Genomic DNA, 18,732 nt, shown 5'->3' with positions numbered 1-18,732 from the left:
AAATTTATCCATAAAAGTTAAATAAAAGGTATGGTCATTAACAAAAATCAAAATAGATCAACTTTAATAAAATTAATTAAAAAAAATAAGATAAATTTAATAAAACAAAAGGAGTAACTATTGTCCTTTATTTCTTAAATACTTCTATAAATATAAGGAAAGGTCAATAATCAAATTAAAGTCAATGTATAAGATTCTTATTGGCAGTAGAAGACAAAAGCAAAGCCTTATTAGCCGCCTTCTATATCTGATCAAACTGACATCACCAAATTTATGTTGAAACTGCCAAGCTGGGAGTATTGTCTCTTTTAAGTACTACTAAGATCTACTCATCATCCAATGGGTAATAACAAAATTTTGACCTCACTCAATCCGATTTAACATTTAATTGAAGGTTACATTCCTAGTTGTTACATTTTATTTTATTTTTTTTTACTTATGCTAGTATAATTTTAATTTTTACTATTTTTAATTTCATATAATAAAAAATTTAAAAAAGTTAATATTATAAAAACATAGATTAAAACGAATCAAATAAGATCTCACTTGACTATTTTTTATATCATACATAAAGAAGTATATACAAAATAAAATCAGTTGATGGACAGTAGTTGCTATAGGAACCGTAACAACTATTAAAATCCAGAGGAAGTAAATGGTTATTCATTATAGGCAAATCTAGTATATAACCTTGAGTAGTAGTGTTACCCAAAAAAATCAATTTTAAAAAGAAACTTCAAGTTCACGCACACTCTTTGCATTATTAGTTGTAGGATTTTTGTTTCACTTTATTGTCTCTCTGTCTCATACTTTGCCTCCATCCTCCTTTTCATTCGATCAAATCTCCTTAATCGCTCTTCGATATTGTGCTTCTCTTCAAATCGTATGTCCCCTCTTCATATATCATACTTCAGTCCTTAACTCCATAGCACATAAATATTTTATAATTTACCTATGTTTTACTTCAATACATCGATGCTACCCATAAGTTTAGATTTTGGATCCGCCAAATCCATCCCAAGAAAATTTCAATTAATATTTAAAGTTAATTTTCTTGTTTGATTTTAAATAGAATAAGACTAATTGAAATGTATAGATAAAACAAAGATAAATTAAATGTCTTAATGAGAAATTAAGAGAAAAATGGGATCGTAACTAAATTTAAAATGTAAATATTTAATGTGAGAGACTAAAATGAAATAGTGCATGTAGTAGATTTGGATATAGTTGTATTGATTTACTTTTGTTATACTCTTCATCTTAACATGATATCTTATTTTCTTATTGGTTAAGTTATCATAATTGTTTATTTCTCTATTTAAAAACTATTTGTTGTTTATAATTGTTTGAGTCCACAAAATTCATTAACGTTAAGTTTTAATAAACTAATTTACATGTTCATAAACCTCATGCAAAAGCAAAGAGAGACTTATGTTGAAATAAAGTAAAAGTAGTGAATTAATTAATTATGAGAATGAATTTAAATAAGAGTTAAATGCATAAATAAAAATATAAAAAATAATCATTATTGTATAAATAATACGAATAAAATAAATAATAAAAAATAAAAAATAATACTAAATAAAAAGAATAAATACCTTACAAAATACTTTAACTGATCCATGCTTGACCTTCACAGCACAGGTAGGGTGCAGGTAGGCTGCAACCTTAGCTCGTAAAATCAGGGACAGACATTGTTTTCTTTTTCGGCATGCGTTGCGACAACTAGCAGACAACCTCCTTCTTTACTACCAACACCATGCCTCTTTATCACAAACAATTACACTCCTATATTTTTGCTTTTTCTTAGTATTTCTTGTACTTTGCATTTTATTTATGGAATAATTTGAATGGTCTAACTTTCAAATTGAAAAATAAAAAGTCATATGTTACATAATAAATAAATACATAATTTTTTTGAAAAGAAAAAAAAAATGCATTTAGCCGATATTATTAAAATGTGAAATTTTTATAAATAACTCAAAAGAGAAATTTTTATAATAGACCATTGAAAGTGGGATTTTTAGAATCAATTGTTCAATTTTTAAAACTTTATTTTTGCAATATTAGTGCATTATATTATTATTTTTTAGTAGAAATTAAATAGGTCAAATCAAAAACTCGATCAATATGTATAAAACTGAAAATAGAAAATTATAAATTTACCTAGTAATTGAAAACTTGTATCTTTATCACCTTAATTAACAACAGAAATTTAATCCTCTCATCAAATCTCTCTCCCCTTCTCAGTTAACAACCATTTATTAAGCATGCAAATGATAAGCCTCAATGTCAGCAATTAAATTGATCAAAATAGCAATTGTTATCCACAATATAAAAAAATAATTAAAAAAAAAAAACAATGTTAGAGGATACACTTTTTAAAGATCAATCACGTCATGCTAATATGAGCAGTCATGCATGTTTTTTTTTGTGATCCCACGCCTATAAAAAGAGATAGCATGCATATCAAGTCTCATCCCAACACAGCACATTTACATACTTTCTCTTCCTGATCTTAAATTACACCATAAATTAAATTTAAAAATGCAGTACCATATGCAAGAACTATCATCATCATCATCATCATCATGGGGATCATACCCATACTACATGGGAGTAGCAAGCATGAACAACACAGGAACATCATCAAATATGATGATGGACCCACTAGAGAGAGTAGCAAGATTAGCATCAGAAAGTGCAGTTGTTATATTCAGTATGAGTAACTGTTGTATGTGTCATGCAGTGAAAAGCTTATTATGTGGAATGGGAGTAAATCCAAGTGTATATGAACTTGATCAAGATCCAAAAGGTAAAGATATGGAAAGGGCTTTAATAAGATTGCTTGGTACATCTGTTCCTGTTGTTTTTATTGGTGGTAAACTTGTTGGAGCTATGGATAGAGTTATGGCTTCTCATATTAATGGCTCCCTTGTTCCTCTCCTTAAGGAAGCTGGTGCTCTTTGGCTTTAAATTAATTAACTTACTCTAATCATAATTTTAGTTATCACTATAAATTAGTTTTACTAGAGTAGTTATTGACCATTGAAGAGTACTTTTATTTATTTTTATTTTTTTTTATATAGGAGTTAGTATGAATATTATGATGCCCATTAAATTAAAGAGGCAAAAAATATTGCACACAATTTTGGAAGCATGAAATGTGGATATGTGTGTTTGGAAGAAGAGGGTTGTAATTTAATTCTCCAAGGAAAAAAATCATCCATAGTATTGATGTTAATAAAATCTAATTTCATGAATTATTATGAGAGTCGGTACTGATTTGTAAATGATGTTTATTGCATCACCAATATTCACTAGAATATTTTACTATTTCAAACTGTTAAATATAGTAATCTTACCTCTATGAGTGATAAGAAATTGAGTTAAGAATTACACTTACCTCTATGAGTGATAAGAAATTGAGTTAAGATATTTTTTATTTTGAGTTTTGACAATGATCATACTTTTTTTTTAATTTTTTTTTCACACATTTAACTTAATTTTCATGTCATTTATATTTTTCCAAAATTCTCATAAAGTATTAAAATATTTTTTACATCTTTTTTATTTTTTTCTTAGTTCATACTATAAATGTACTCTTATAAACTACCACACCCTGCTGAACTTTGATCTACTATTTAATATCTAAATTGAATATCAAGGAAATACCATCTGGAAAAAACCATATAGCTATGGATGAAGTTAATTTATTAATATGGGACATATAACATCAATAAGACACGCATACGAAATATTTTAATATTTCATTTAATATCCTGGACATACACAACCTTTTTTTTTACTTACATGGTAGGATAAGAGAATTAGAGAGACTTGAAAATCAGATTTTTACAATATTATTTGAAAAATGATACGAAATCCTACCCGATTCTCGAAATATGCAGTTTTATGATTTTTTGATGTTTAAGCTTTTCGTCGGCTGTTTTTTTTTTGTTAGATTCTATGCTACGAGACACGAGTATTTTCTGCTTACGGAACAACATTGACCTGTTTTGTGGCCTGACAACCATGCTAAACCTGTGCTGAACAGTTATTAACATATTATGGTCTGCGTATGAACTACCTCGCTTTGGTTTCCAGGAACATTTTATGGTTATCAACTAATTATTCGTGTGATCTCTTGTTATATACTATATCAAAGAGCAAAAAAAATTGTACCTAAATTAGACTATTAAGAATTTTAATTTTTTAAACTCAGGCTGATAAAGTCAAATGACATACTTCTTCTATTTGAAGATACTTGAACCATTTGACTTTTCAAGTAATTCAATGTACTAATTCAATCCTTAACATACTCTCTCTAATCACTAATAATGTCTCATTTTGCTTTATACATTCTATTCAACGCACTAATTCAATCCTTAATATCTCTAATAGTGCATAATTAAAAATTATATAAAGTTGATATGAATAATTCTTACATTAAGACGAATTAAATAAGATTCAACTTGAATATGTTTTAACTTATAGATTAATAATTAAATACAAACTAAGAGTGAAAGGTGAATAGTATCTAAAAACCAAATGGGACATTACTAGAAAATTGGAGAGAGTATTTAATTATGTATAACAAAAATTATAAAAATTTGATATTAATAATCTTTACATTAAAACGAATAAAATAAGATTTCACTTGACTATATTTTAATTTATAGATTAAAAATTTATCACAAATTAAAATTAATAAATAAATGATGCATTATATTATAATATTGCAAGTAATATTAAACGACGTATGTATAAAAGTATTTTAGAGCAGTATGGGTAGATAAGAAGCAAGGGGTATTAGGCTGACGCCTGACGGTATGAGATAGGATGGATGAATAAGGACACATAAGACTTTATATTCACCATCTATTTAATTACTCCCTCCAAAATACACCAAATTTTCCATTTAGTTTTTGCATTCTATTTAATGCACTAATTTAAATTTAAATATCTCTAATAGTACATAATTAAAAATAAAAAAATTTAATATTAGTATTGATTATATTGACATAAATCAAATCAGGTCCTACTTGACTATATTTTAACATCTAGATTACAAATAAAATAAAAACTAAAAGTGAGCGATCAATAATATCAAAATAATCAAATGGATAATTTGTTTTGAATGAGAAAGACTATTATTTTATGGTGGATAAAACTTTCAACTAGTCTCTTGAGAGACCGTCTCTTTAAGAGACATAGCCCAAGTCCAGCCCATTAAAGATTGATGTCTACTTATCGTAATCTTAATCCCTACTTACATTATCCTAAATGATTATTTACCGTATTCTTAATGCCTACTTTTTATATCTTAAATGTATACTTACATCATTCTTAATGCCTATTTACAATATTTTAAAATATATATAATAGGCCGATCCAATTAAATATGGTCTTTCAAAAAGACTGTCTCTCACAAGAATTTGTGTAAAACTTTTGATACTAATATTTTGTCAATACCCATCAAATTCGTACCATATATATATCCACCTAAATAAGGCAGACATAATACAAAGTCCGACCAATTTTCAAATTTGCATAAACAAAAAAAAATTATGTTTCAGTAATGAAACGAGGAAGTGGAAGAGACACTTAAAATACCAAGAGTGAAAGTGTTATCAAAGTCAACAGTCAACAAACTGAAAGTGAAATGTGACTCTTTCGTGGACGCAAGTTGATGAAAATGATGGTGAGTAGAGATTTTGACAGAGTTTCAATATAGTATTTTCACTTAGGGGGTAAATGGCAATGACTGCTTCTATTTATAAGAATAAAAAAGGAGTTACTTCAGAAAATAGGTGGGATTCCATGAGTATCATGACACTTGAGGGGAAAATATGATTGGTTATTATGACGAGTGGATAGTTATTTTAGAATTTTGAAAGTTGGTCACTTGGTGATCAAGCAAGGTAAGTAAGAGGTTATGAGAGTCAAGATCAACTATAAAATTAGCGGATTATCTTAAATAGTTTCACCATAGTAATTATCTTAGGTAGTTTCACCATAGTAATTATTAAATAAATAAACAAGTAAATGTTACTATAAGACATCCAAAACACTATTGGACAATAGTTCAAATGAAATACAGAGTTCGGTTAGGCCACGGACCAAACGTATTTATTCTCGAAACAGATACGAGTAGCAATAATACCAATTGGATGACAGGTAGGTGTACTAATAAGTACTTCAAATAACTGAATTAGTCAATGAATCGACATGCATTGTGTAATATTTTTATACACTTTGCATTATAGTGTGTGGGATAAAAAGATTAAAAATAAAATGCCGTAAAAAATATGAAAATGAGATTAACAGAAAAAAATAAATTTGTAAATAAGATAAAAGAATAGAATATACCAATTGTCAAATTTACAGGTATAGAAAAGTAAAAGAGAACGTACGTGGCAATTTCAAGGACGCTGGGGGAGAATTATTATGCCAAATTAATGTTCAACCAGCATTTCAGTAAATCAATCGCTAGTGCAGTCACCACATTGTGAGGCCTTGCATGTTTTGCCAATTTGTGCTGCCAAGTTTAAAATTACTGAGAAGATGTATAATTAACAAAGAAGACAATGGACAATATTTCCAACTTATTTCATTCAAACGTATAAACCTTTACAACACGGTCACATTATAGATGATGCCACACCAGCAACGACCAAGATATTAGGCCACACCTGCAAACCACCCGTGTTGGCCGCCAAAAGTAGCCGATTTACAAATTATACCCTGAATTCTGTTTAGACGAACGAGTTCTACGATAAACAATTAACAGCAGTAATTAGAGAAAATTCAGCCACCGAAACCCAAATCCAAGCATGATATAGTATTTATACAGGAAACAAAGAGACAAATCCAAACACCCGTGATTCTCTTAAAACAAAACTTGAAATGAGATGGAATAATTTACACAATCTTCCAAATAACCTCTTCACATGTCTTTGTTTGAAGTGAATGGAGATTAAAACAAACAAAATAAATAATTGGAGAAAAAAAGCATCCTTCATGGTGATAACATGTATTTTGGACCTACCAACAAAAATTCACGGGCACATTACTGCAGAAAACATAAGAGATGATCTACAAATTTTATTTTAAAGAGTTATACTTATTCTTTCATCCTGAAGCTATTAATGCTTCTGTGTTCTGTATTTCTTCTAAGTTCTAACTGTTAGGATGTTCTCTCATTAGAACCTTCTATACTTGCAACTTATCTTCTATGTCTTCTTCCATGGACATGGTGGTTTTCTCTCTACTCCTAACAGTTATCTCCATTCACCCTCTGCAACTTTTAGCTCAATCGACACCACTCATCAGCTCTCGTATCACTGTCGTAGGTGCTGTTTACTGCGATACATGCCTCAACAATGGCTTCTCGAGACATAGCTATTTCATCCCAGGTAAATTTTGTTATAACTAACTACCAAGTAGCTAATCCACTAGACCACACACTTTTCACTAAGGCTGTGTTTGGTTTGAAAAACAGCATTCTGTAAAATTGATGTTTTTAATAGGATAATGGAGTACTGATCAACAAATCAGGTTCAGGTTTTGAGATTATTCATTTGAGTGGCACATACTAGAAAAATTACAAAGAATAAAGAAATGGAGAGTAGATCATCAAATTCTTACCTTAATTATGAAATATTTTCCAAACTCACTAAGAACATTGATTTCAATTCTTTCAGACCAAATTAGAGATAATGGAGAACGTTAGATATCTTTTTCCTGCTGTCAAAACACAGCCTAATTCACTGAATTCAAATTATTGCAAAGAAAACTAAATATAATGGGAGTCTATTGGTATACCAGGTGCAGATGTACATGTACAATGCAAATTCAATGCACATGCGCCAAAAACATCAGAGATGATAACCTTCTCGGTTAACAGGACGACAGACGTATATGGAGTGTATAAGCTAGAAATACCGGCTGTCGATGGGGTGGATTGTGTTGATGGTCCTCCGATCCAATCCTTTTGTCAAGCAAGTTTGATAGGAAGCTCATCTCCAGTCTGCAATGTTCCAACCCTGAAATCCACAACAACAGAAGTTTCAGTCAAGTCTAAACAAGAGAGTCTTTGCGTTTACAGTTTCACTCCTCTGAGTTTCAGACCAAGTAAAAAGAACAACACTTTGTGCAGTAAACATGCTAAATCATCACTATCAGCCACTTCCTCTAAACCCTTGCTTCAAAGTAAGCAAACTTCATCTATATCAAATGCTGAGAACTTGCAATCTTTTCCATTCCCATTTACCAGTCCACCACCCTCTTTACCCTTTCCATTCCCATTTACCAGTCCGCCACCTTCCTTACCCTTCCCATTCCCATTTACCAGTCCACCGCCCTCCTTAACCTTTCCGTTTCCTTTCCCAAGTCCGCCACCCTCTTTACCATTTCCATTCCCATTTTCCAGTCCACCACCCTCTTCACCTTTTCCATTCACACCATTCTTTAATTCTCCACCACCTCCACCATCATTCAATCCCACAGATCCAAAAACATGGATACCTCACATTCCGTTCATATCTCAGCCTCCTCCTCCTCCACCACCACCACCAGCATTTGATATACGAGATCCAAGAACTTGGACGCCATTGATTCCTCCATTTACTCCACCAAACCGACAAAAGAAGAACCCGTAAGGCAGGTTTTCTTTTTTCTCGTTATATAAATATATTGTTCCTTGTTACAATTATTATGTGAAATATATTATGTACAGTTGGGTTTATGTATAAATACAGCAATCTATTTGTATTCGAAATCTCTACAGCCAATACAGCAGAAGTAATAATTTTCTCGGTCATTGACTGTTCTTCTGCAATGTTTAGGATTAAGACTTTCGCACTGTTGTTGATTGACAGCCAATACGAAAAAATAACACAGAAAATACAACACATAGTGGCAATAACTACAAGAAACATACATACAGTAATCAGCTTAACTTACAGCGGTGAAAGCGAGATCCAACCTACAAAGAGATCCCTTAAGTGTTTAATTCCATCACACATAAATACAAATGTACAATTGATGCATTTTACCAAAAAGAAAAGAAGAAATAGACAAGAATTCTAATTTTGTAGTATAATGAAATAACTTAATTAAATAAGAGGTTTAGTTTCAAGAACCGGAAATGGATCAATAAAATGATGTAAGCACTGCAGAAATTTGTTAGCGCACCAGATGTGCAGTTTGAAAGTGATATGAGTCAGGATATTCAATTACGAAAACAAAAGGCATCATCACAGAGCAGTGTGATTCAAAATCCTAATCCGTAACCAGAGATAATGTTCATACATTGATCAAAAACAAAGTTTCAAAACAATTACAATTGCAAATACTACCAACAGGAAGATCATAAAATCATATGAATTACGGTCTTATGGCTCCGAAAGTGCCAGTGTTCCTGCACCTTGTTTGGCTGTTCCATGTACCAAAACCACTTATACTTAAGATAACTTTAGATTTAGACTTCAGCATAGCACTATTCATCAAATGATTTGTTAACTGAGCCTGATAACATCTTTGTAACTTCATATTCTGGAGTAACTGCAATAAAAGTTGCAGTATATCCATAAAACAGAAGCATCTCCGCAATATACAGACAACTTCACGAGCATAAAACTAGGTTTAACCTCAAGCGAGAACAAACACACGTAACCATGTAGTAAACAGTAAGTTAAACTTCAATACAAGAGGCGGAACTATCTCCTATGAGAAAGACTACAATTAGCATCCCTTCAATAGCGTGTCAGTACATAAAACCTAAATTGAATTGCAAGCACATTCATAAGCATGCTATGCAACTTCTATATGGATCTATCTTCCATAAATGTACATCTAACGGACAAAAAAGAAACAAGCACTTCCCTCCAAAAAAAGTGCATCAGAAATGTTGCAAGAAATGTTTGAAATATTTGTCGTGCCATTTCTCATTAATGATAACAAATATATACAAGATTACTAGACTTATATCTAGTGTCCAACATCAAAAGCATGATGAGCAACATGGAAACTTCAATAAGAAAATATTTGGCACCAATAAAGATACTGAAGTAAACCTTTGAGACTATTTTAGGTTGTTTGTCTTCCACAGCGCATTGATTCTCAACGCCTTAACTTCAAATGAAGACGAAGTCAGAAATACAATCCAGAATATCCAAGGAAGATGAAAATTTGCAAACCACTATACACCTTTGTATTTAACATGTGACACCCTGTTATATATTCTGGGATCAGATATATAATATATTAAGAAAAAATGAAGGATGACCGCAAGAATTGCTTGTCATTAAGATAATTATACAGTAAAATACATATAGTTTCAAAATTGCGGAATCCCACAACTTAATTTAGGACAATTTTTGAACCAAATTTACTAGATGGCATATGAAAATTACTTTCATACAAGTGTGACATCACCCAAGTCAAGCTGAGCAGCAATCTCCTCAAGCTGTGTCTTGACACTCATATCAACCAACTTTGAACCTCCATTACCATACCTGATAGTGAACCCAGCAACCAAATCAGGATCAATTACTGTCTTAATTCTCACATTTTTAGCCCCTGTCAATCGCTGCACACCCTTGGCAATTTGAGCCAAGTGATCATCCTCCAACGGAACCACTGAAGAGACAACTGCCAATTCAGTGTTTGTAATCTGATTAAAGACCACCTCAAACTCCTTCACTATGTCCGTAATCAACTCAAGTCTATCCGCATCAACTAAAATATTAAGGAAGTTAGCCGTATGTGGCTGCAGCTTTGAAGAATCAACAATCTCATCCAACACTTGACGCTTATTCTCAGTGGAAATCACTGGGTTCGCAAAGAAGGAATACACCTGTATAACACAAAAATACACAGTATGATCAAGATTAATAAAAAGCTGCTCCAATCACAAGCACAAAAAGGAGTCAAATTTGGATTCAAATGAGCATAGAAGTACTGACTCCTACATCAACACATTGTTACAAGCTAGCATCATACTACCAACATCACTAAGTTTGAGTGCAACATAATAAACTGTCATGTAAATTAACACTTTATTTGAATGCATGAAATCGGAAAGAAGTCCTGCAAATTTGACTTGATATTAACTCGTTCTTGCACGAATTGCCAATTCCTCCGAAATGACTTACAATGGGCTGGTAACTTGATCTACAATGAGATCTGTGAACTAGGTAACACTAATATGACTACTTCCTAACTGAAAATTTGAGTAACCACTAAACTTATGTAATCAGCAATTTATCATAAACATATGAATTAGCAGAAACGCATTTATTGCAATAATGAAATAGCAGAAACGCATTTACTGGACTAATGAAATAGCAGAAACTTCACAATGAGCAAAAATTAATCAGAAAACACACGTATTGAAAAGCTACACCAAAAAATCAAAAAATTTTACAAACATATGAAAATAACGGAATTATTAATTTTTCATTCGAGTACTTCGACACTAATATTCACAGTATACAGAGATGGACAATGGCAAAATTAGAAGTCTTACGAAATTAAAATTTCGAAAGTAGAAATGAAATAGAGCACTACTATACCTGCACATCGGAGAAAATCTTGTCAATTTTATCGACATCAGAGGCAGTAGTTTCAAGAGTACCGTTAGAGTTAGCAACTTCAGCTAGAGCAGTGGCATATCTTCCAGCAGGACTATCGGACATGCGAGCACCAAGAGCTCCACCACCACGAGGTTTAACGATGAACTTAGAGGACGACAAAGTAGCGAGCCTGAGAGGATTGAATGTAGCAGTAGAAGAAGAGAAAGAGAGAGAAAATGGCTTTGGAGAATTGGCGGTGGATGATGTTGATAATGCTGCAACTGTAGCCGTATTTGATTGTAACACGACTGGATTTCGCAGTGCCGCCATTGTTGATGAATGTAGAGAGATGAGTGAGAGGATAAGAAATGAAGAAGAGTGTGGTGGGAGAAAATGAAGAAAATGGAGGTTTTGATGGTTTAGACTTTAGAGAGAACGATGACCTCTCGTTGTTTGTGAGAAGATCAAAATTTTGATTTTTTGAAGAGGAAATGAAAATTAAAAGAAAATGAATGGAAGATAATATTTGGTGGATAAAGTAGAGATGATGAGACCAATTTCATTGGTCTGGGAACTGGATTACTTCTTCTTGTGGGGCCACCTTTGCCAAGCCGATTTTTGCCTTCTATTTTTACCCATCTCGCCTCTAGCCAGAGGGCCGGGTTGGTACGGAACCGCTCAAGCAAGACATACCTAAAAAAAAAAAGGGCACAACGTCCTTCACGACATAACTTAGCACGAAGCACACTAGACATCACATATAAACGGCCAAACACAATAATTTTTATGCTTAGACCTCATTTTTTAGATGGACAAACACGTTACGACACTACAATCATGACACAACTTGACACAATACGATGTGGCACAAAACACGACAAGCACGATACGTAGAAGGCCCAACACTAACACAATTTTTATGGTTACCTCTAGGCCTCTACTTGTAAGAGTACTATTATCATACTACGATGATGTAGAGGTAGACATGGATTTGTGTTGAGTTCGGTTGTCGTGGGTCGTGTCGAAGCGAGTCACATGCTTAGTTGGTAGTTTCATGACGAATCACATACAATAACGAATTGAGTGGTGTAGTGTGAGTCACTTTCAAATTTACAACACGAGCACACAAACCGCATTAGATGATCTGCAAGCCACAGCATAAGTTTGTTTTTTTCCTCAAAACTAATAAGTAATAATAAAATTGAAGGATTGGCATGCCCATATGTATGTAGCTAGAGGTGGACATGAGTCATGACATGCCTAACCCAAGCTGTATCTAATGGTAAAGACGGGGGTGTATCGTGTCCTTACCTCGATATCATTAAGACATTGACAACCACATTAACAACCTGTTTGTATTTGCTTTGAGCGGTCAAGATCCAAAAGTTTGTTGTTGGCCTAGAGTTAGAACTAGCTTCTTAATCTAGGTCTAGTTTACACATTTGTTGTTGGCCTCCTCAAGCTATAGGTTCCGAGTAATAACATGAGAATATTAAGTATCAGTCTATAAACAATGGATGAATATGAACAAACGTAACAAATAAGAATCAAGATTATCAGCTAAAATTTGCCTATATATTAGTACCATATGAGGCTAAACACAAATAAAAACTTCAGAAAAATATTGTAGCAACTTTTGTCCGTTTTTAATTGAGCTAAAACACTAAATTTTTTGATTTTAAATTACATTATAGTCTATAATAAAAATAACTCGTTAAATAAGTTGTACTTATTCATATGAAGTTATTAGTAATGTTTACAATAAGAGTCAATTGAATTAACCTCTTTGTTAAGATTATATACATTCAACCCTAAAATTCCACTTGGCATGCCTATTGTCCCCAATCTCATTTTCTTCATAAAATTTATTCCAATGTATTACCATTTGAACATGTGTCATGTGGTATTAGAATTTAATTGGTAATTAAAAATTACGAATAAAAATATTTTTTTTATGATTAAACTTCTATTACCATCAAATTAGTACTATTAATCAAACAGGCATAATTGATATTTTGTATCTGCCAATGAAAAGAAGTAATCAAACAAATGTTGTACAATTAGATAAAACAAACAATGGAGTATACTACTTTGTCCTTATAAAATAATAGCAAAGAGAAATATAATTTTTTTAAAACAAATAGATATTTAATAATAAATAAAACACTCAATTGAGAATTAAACGGTGAAGCAATATGAGATATTTTTACTTTAATTTCATTCAAGCTAACAACATACTACAAATTTAATCAGCAAAAAATCATAGCAAAAAATTATCAAACCCCATAAATAGAAAGATACCACATTGAGTAGAAGTAGAAGGTTGTATACTTGTATTCCAAGAACATCAGAAGCTTCATTATCACCAGCCTTCCAAAACTGCTTACAACTATTCATTTTAAACCCACCAAAAACATCCAAAGGCAACACCTTTTCATCATCACTCATACTATTAACAAATTCCCTCTCCAATGGAGGAAGTGGATCAAGAAACCTTACTCGTAAAACAACTTGGACTTGTTGATCATCATCATTACCATTGTTAACATTACTAATTATCTGGATTTTTTTTGACGCATTTTTATCATCAAAAGCGTCGGAAAAACTCAACGTCCTCCGTCGCGTTTTTAAGATATCATTGTTTAAGTTTGATTACCCTCGTTTTAAGCCACATAAGCAATCGATTTCACTGGGGTTTAAGGTAGAAAATCTCGATTTTTGTTCATGAAAATCTCGTTCGTCGTTTGTTTCCCGGGAGAAATTTAGGGTTTTTGTTATTTCGATTTTTGTTTGGGGAAGGTTTTGTAAGTGGGATAAAGGATATGAAACGGCTTAGGTAGTGAATAGTGATTTGATGATGAAATGAGTTCAAGTTTCCCTCGTAATTTTTGGCTAAATAGAAAGGCGGTTGCCGATTAGTTGAGATTTGAGACTAGATCTATAAACGGGCGGGCTTAAACGAATATTAGGCCGGGTTTGCTTTCAGGCCCAAACTTGCAGAGTTTATATTTACTTGACAAGTCTACTTTGGGCCATTGTTAGCCCCATACCCCACTTCCATCTCTTGAATATTTAGGGTCAAGAGATATAGGTAGAGTTGTTTAAAATTAAACGATGAATTAAAATGGAGTATGAGCCCGTTGTTAATGGTGACTCAAACTAGCAAGCACCATTGAAGAAGATGAGTATGGGTCAAAGAGAAGGTCTGCGGGGCGCGGAGAGGCTGCTGCCTCAGTCCGCGGGGCGCAGAGTGTGTTCTGTCTCCATTTCGCGGCTCGCGTAGTTGTACAAAGCTCGCGAAATGGCGGTTTCTTTTCACGGGAGGTGTCTTTTGGGACGGTTACTTTATGTTTATTATGTAATAACTTCTTTTTATTGGGCATTAGTATATAAACTCTCATCTTAGGGGTTAATGCATTATGATTCACAAATTGAGAGAGATCACAAGAGAGCCATTATAATTTGTGAGTGTGATTGTAATTCATCTTGTAAATTCTTTGCGATCATAGTGAAATTATTTGATGTCGGTGCCGGTGGACGTAGCTATCACATTGATAGTGAACCACGTTAAATCTCTTGTGTCATTTTCATATTGTTTGCATTGAATTTCTTATTGTTTCATTATTGTTTATCGACTTTGCTTCCGCTGTCGCACAATAGAGCCGACATAGATAACTTGTATTACAAAAATTAAATTTTATTGTATATATTATAATTGAAATCTTTTGGAAAATCTAAACATACATCTTTTGGTATAAGTATTAGCTTACAGATGGCGAATAAAATAAATAATAAATGAGTTTAATAAAAACAAAAGTGGATAAAATCGAAAAAGAGTATAAATTTGTCCGTGAAACTATCACTATGAAAATGATACATAATGAGTAAGAAAATTTTTATATACAAGTTGCTTATTACTTGCACTTTGCCATATAAACAAGGTTAATATTGAAACCTCATGTCCTCGTTTAGTAAAAAAAAATGCCATATCAACAAGGTTCACATTAAAAAGCTCATCTACTAAAAAAATAATAATTTTCACATGCTTTAACTTATATCTCTTCTAATACAAAGTTATAAACTCTAAATGCAAACCCCTAAATAGATTCTTTTTCAAAATATGATTGATACTAGTGTAATGCACCAAATTTTATTTATTATGTTAACTTAATAATCCTATTATTTCTTTTTTTTGTTCATTTTACTTTTTTACGTATTTCAATGTAAATTTTGAATCTCGACATCTCATAGTACGCATAATAAAAGATTGTAAAAATCATATATTAAAATTCTTTGCATCAAGACGAATCCAACAAAATCTCATATGAATATATTTTGTCTTAAATACATACTTAAAAAATCAAATTTAAATTTCTCTCTTATAAAGTGGAAAAACTTAAAGTGGATAAACAAAAAGAAACGGTGGGAATAATAAATATTTTTACCAGTGTAATGCACCAAATTTTGTTTATCATGTTAACTTTAACAGATTGGATGATCTAAAAAAAATGTGGATATAATCCAATAGTAAGATACCTCTTTGTTGAGGAGAAGACGCGAATTCAATTTCAATAATTATATTTTATTTACTATGACAATATTAAATATTAAAATTTTAATTATTATTAAATTTTTCTATATATTTAATTGGAAACAAACACTATTTTAGAAGAAAGATACACGGTTTGCAATCCAATTGGCATTCACGAGGACATTAGGAACTATAGTGACGTATATTCATGATGAACAATAAATAAAATTTAATATTCTAATTTCTTAATGATAGTTGCCTCTCAAAACCAAATAATTCATTAAAAAAATACAACCGACGGCAAGAATTAAAAGTAAACAAATGACAATAATTAGCTTTTAGTTTAAGAGCTAAGATCCCCTTGCTCTTAAGTCTTAATTCATAATCATATTGGTTTTTGCCCTGTGGCATGCCACCTCTTAATCTCTTATCATACCCTTATTTAACTTATCATCTTCTCATGACTTATACACTTCAAATATACAAGTATATATTAAAAAAATTGTATGTGCACGAGCATACTACCTCTCCATCAACAATTAAAATAATATTGAAACTATATTATTTATATATTATTAATAAGAGAAAATTATAAGGGTTGACACTTGACACCATCAATCAATCAATATAGTATATATAAAGAAAAAAATATTGATCAAAATGGTATATTGATAATGGTGAAAGATGAATATATATATATATATATATATATATATATATATATATATATATATATATATATATATATATATATATATATATATATATATGAATTATTCTACTAATAGTGAATTTTAGGGGTAGGAATTTTCACGTACACTGATTGACATTTAAAACTAATCTCTAAATTATATTTAAATTAAAAAATAATCCAACTTTGATAAATACATTAAATTAAAAGTTATCCAACTTTAATAGTAGTATTGAGATTGCAGGATATTGATAGCTATTTAGTACTCCCTCTGTTCTTTTTTTGTTCTTTTCGTTTATTATTTGCACAATATTTAAAGTAAATTTTAAGACTTAATATCTCTAAATACGCATCATAAAAAATTATAAAAAATATATAACAAAAAAGTATACATTAATTCAAATCTAACGACATCTCATATGAATATATTTTAAACGGGAATAACATTAGGAAACGGAGGGAAGAACATTGGGAAACGGAGGGAGTATTAAATATTAATTGTTAATCAAATTTTCCTCTTCAAAATAAAATATTCTAAACGGAAAGAATATTAGGTTACGGAGGGAGTATTAAATATTAATTCTTGCCAAAATATAATATTCCCTCCGAACCAATTTAGATGTCCCATTTGCTTGGACACGGTTATTAAGGATGGTGTGGGGTCCATTATAAAGGGTAAGTAGTAAAAGGTAAGTAGTGAAGGATAAGTAGTGAAGGCCTGAAGGGTAGTTGGGTAAGTAAGGTATATGGGGGTATATTCGTAATTACTTGTGTGAACTAAGGATATTTAGGTAAAAAAAGATTGACAAAAATAGAAATGAGACAACTAAAAAGACTTTGCCAAATAAGGAAATGGGACAACTAAATTGGTTCGGAGGGAGTATAAATTTTTTTCTTTTTGAAGTAAATATAATAAATTATATATATTATATATAATATAATATATTTAAAATTCTTCAGATGTTTAAAAAATTCATTTATATTTCATTTCTAACATACATCAAGGGGATTCTTGATGCATTTGTTTAAGCGTTGTTGTGTGATATGTGATTAAAAAGGTTACGAATTAATTGAGTTTTACCATTAGTTTTTTTACATAGATTAATGGTATGCTTACATTACATTTAGTGGAACCCTCTCTTAAATGTCCTTTTTGTGAGGTGTTTTGTTTATCGGTCTTTATATTTAATTTGATAGATTATATTGATAGATCATATATAACATATCACATAATTGTAATTTATTTAAATTTTTGGTTGATTTGATTTCTTACATACTATTTAAAGTCAATATGATATAAATCGATTCTTACTCACTCTTCATTTCGATTTGAATAGTTTACATTGTATGGAGAATAAATAACACATTTTGAGATTTTAACCATCAACTTAAATTTTTAAGAAATAACTTCTTGTAAATATTATACATTCTTTATTCCATTATACTTATTGTTAATAGTAAAATCTCTTCAGTCTTCACTAAACATATTAGTATCAATTGCAATTATTTCATTATAGAGTAAATAAAAAAGTAGCTAGTAATTGACTTTGATCGGAAAAATGCGAAACAATACAAATTTTGCAAGATCACCAGCGTATCTACCATTTGGCTAATTTCTTCCCCGTGAAAGAAGGGGGCATGTGAAGTTTGGTCTCTTATCCTCTCTATAAGCGGATCTAAGCCCGCATGAGGGCACTAACTATTAAAAAATTAAATAGAAATTCATCAGAAATTATGCCTCTAAAAGGAATCAATTCTCCGACCTCAAAATTGCAAGGTGCACACTCTACCACTGAACCAGGAAGCCCTTCATGATGTTTTATTGATTTTAATAATTAATTCATTCTTAGCAGCTCAATTTTGTTGGTTTATTGTTGTCCAATAAAAAATATTACTTTTTTTAAAAGTTACTAAATAATTACTTATTTTTT

The 18,732-nt window shown here is 31.1% G+C and overlaps 3 protein-coding genes across 3 annotated transcripts; 2 read left to right on the top strand and 1 right to left on the bottom strand.

Annotated features, from left to right (window-relative positions):
* The first annotated feature begins 2,451 nt into the window (after window positions 1-2,451).
* On the top strand, window positions 2,452-5,424 carry LOC130808895 (glutaredoxin-C1-like). Its single transcript, XM_057674437.1, has one exon. It carries the CDS (start codon window positions 2,548-2,550, stop codon window positions 2,974-2,976), a length of 429 nt encoding a protein of 142 aa, XP_057530420.1. The 5' UTR covers window positions 2,452-2,547; the 3' UTR covers window positions 2,977-5,424.
* Window positions 5,425-7,097: 1,673 nt separating this feature from the next.
* On the top strand, window positions 7,098-8,842 carry LOC130808893 (extensin-like). The gene is made up of 2 exons (XM_057674435.1): window positions 7,098-7,418; window positions 7,831-8,842. Exons 1-2 carry the CDS (start codon window positions 7,238-7,240, stop codon window positions 8,661-8,663), a joined length of 1,014 nt encoding a protein of 337 aa, XP_057530418.1. The 5' UTR covers window positions 7,098-7,237; the 3' UTR covers window positions 8,664-8,842.
* Window positions 8,843-10,287: 1,445 nt separating this feature from the next.
* Window positions 10,288-14,453, bottom strand: LOC130808894 (ATP synthase delta chain, chloroplastic-like). The gene is made up of 3 exons (XM_057674436.1): window positions 13,881-14,453; window positions 11,580-12,272; window positions 10,288-10,861 (listed from the first exon to the last, which is right to left on the bottom strand). Exons 2-3 carry the CDS (start codon window positions 11,907-11,909, stop codon window positions 10,421-10,423), a joined length of 771 nt encoding a protein of 256 aa, XP_057530419.1. The 5' UTR covers window positions 11,910-12,272; window positions 13,881-14,453; the 3' UTR covers window positions 10,288-10,420.
* Between the last annotated feature and the right edge of the window lie 4,279 nt (window positions 14,454-18,732).

This window comes from Amaranthus tricolor, chromosome 3, assembly GCF_026212465.1.
Source record: "Amaranthus tricolor cultivar Red isolate AtriRed21 chromosome 3, ASM2621246v1, whole genome shotgun sequence".
NCBI lineage: Eukaryota > Viridiplantae > Streptophyta > Magnoliopsida > Caryophyllales > Amaranthaceae > Amaranthus > Amaranthus tricolor.
Note: the sequence above shows the minus strand (reverse complement) of the source record. Positions and strands in the feature narration are given on the sequence as shown.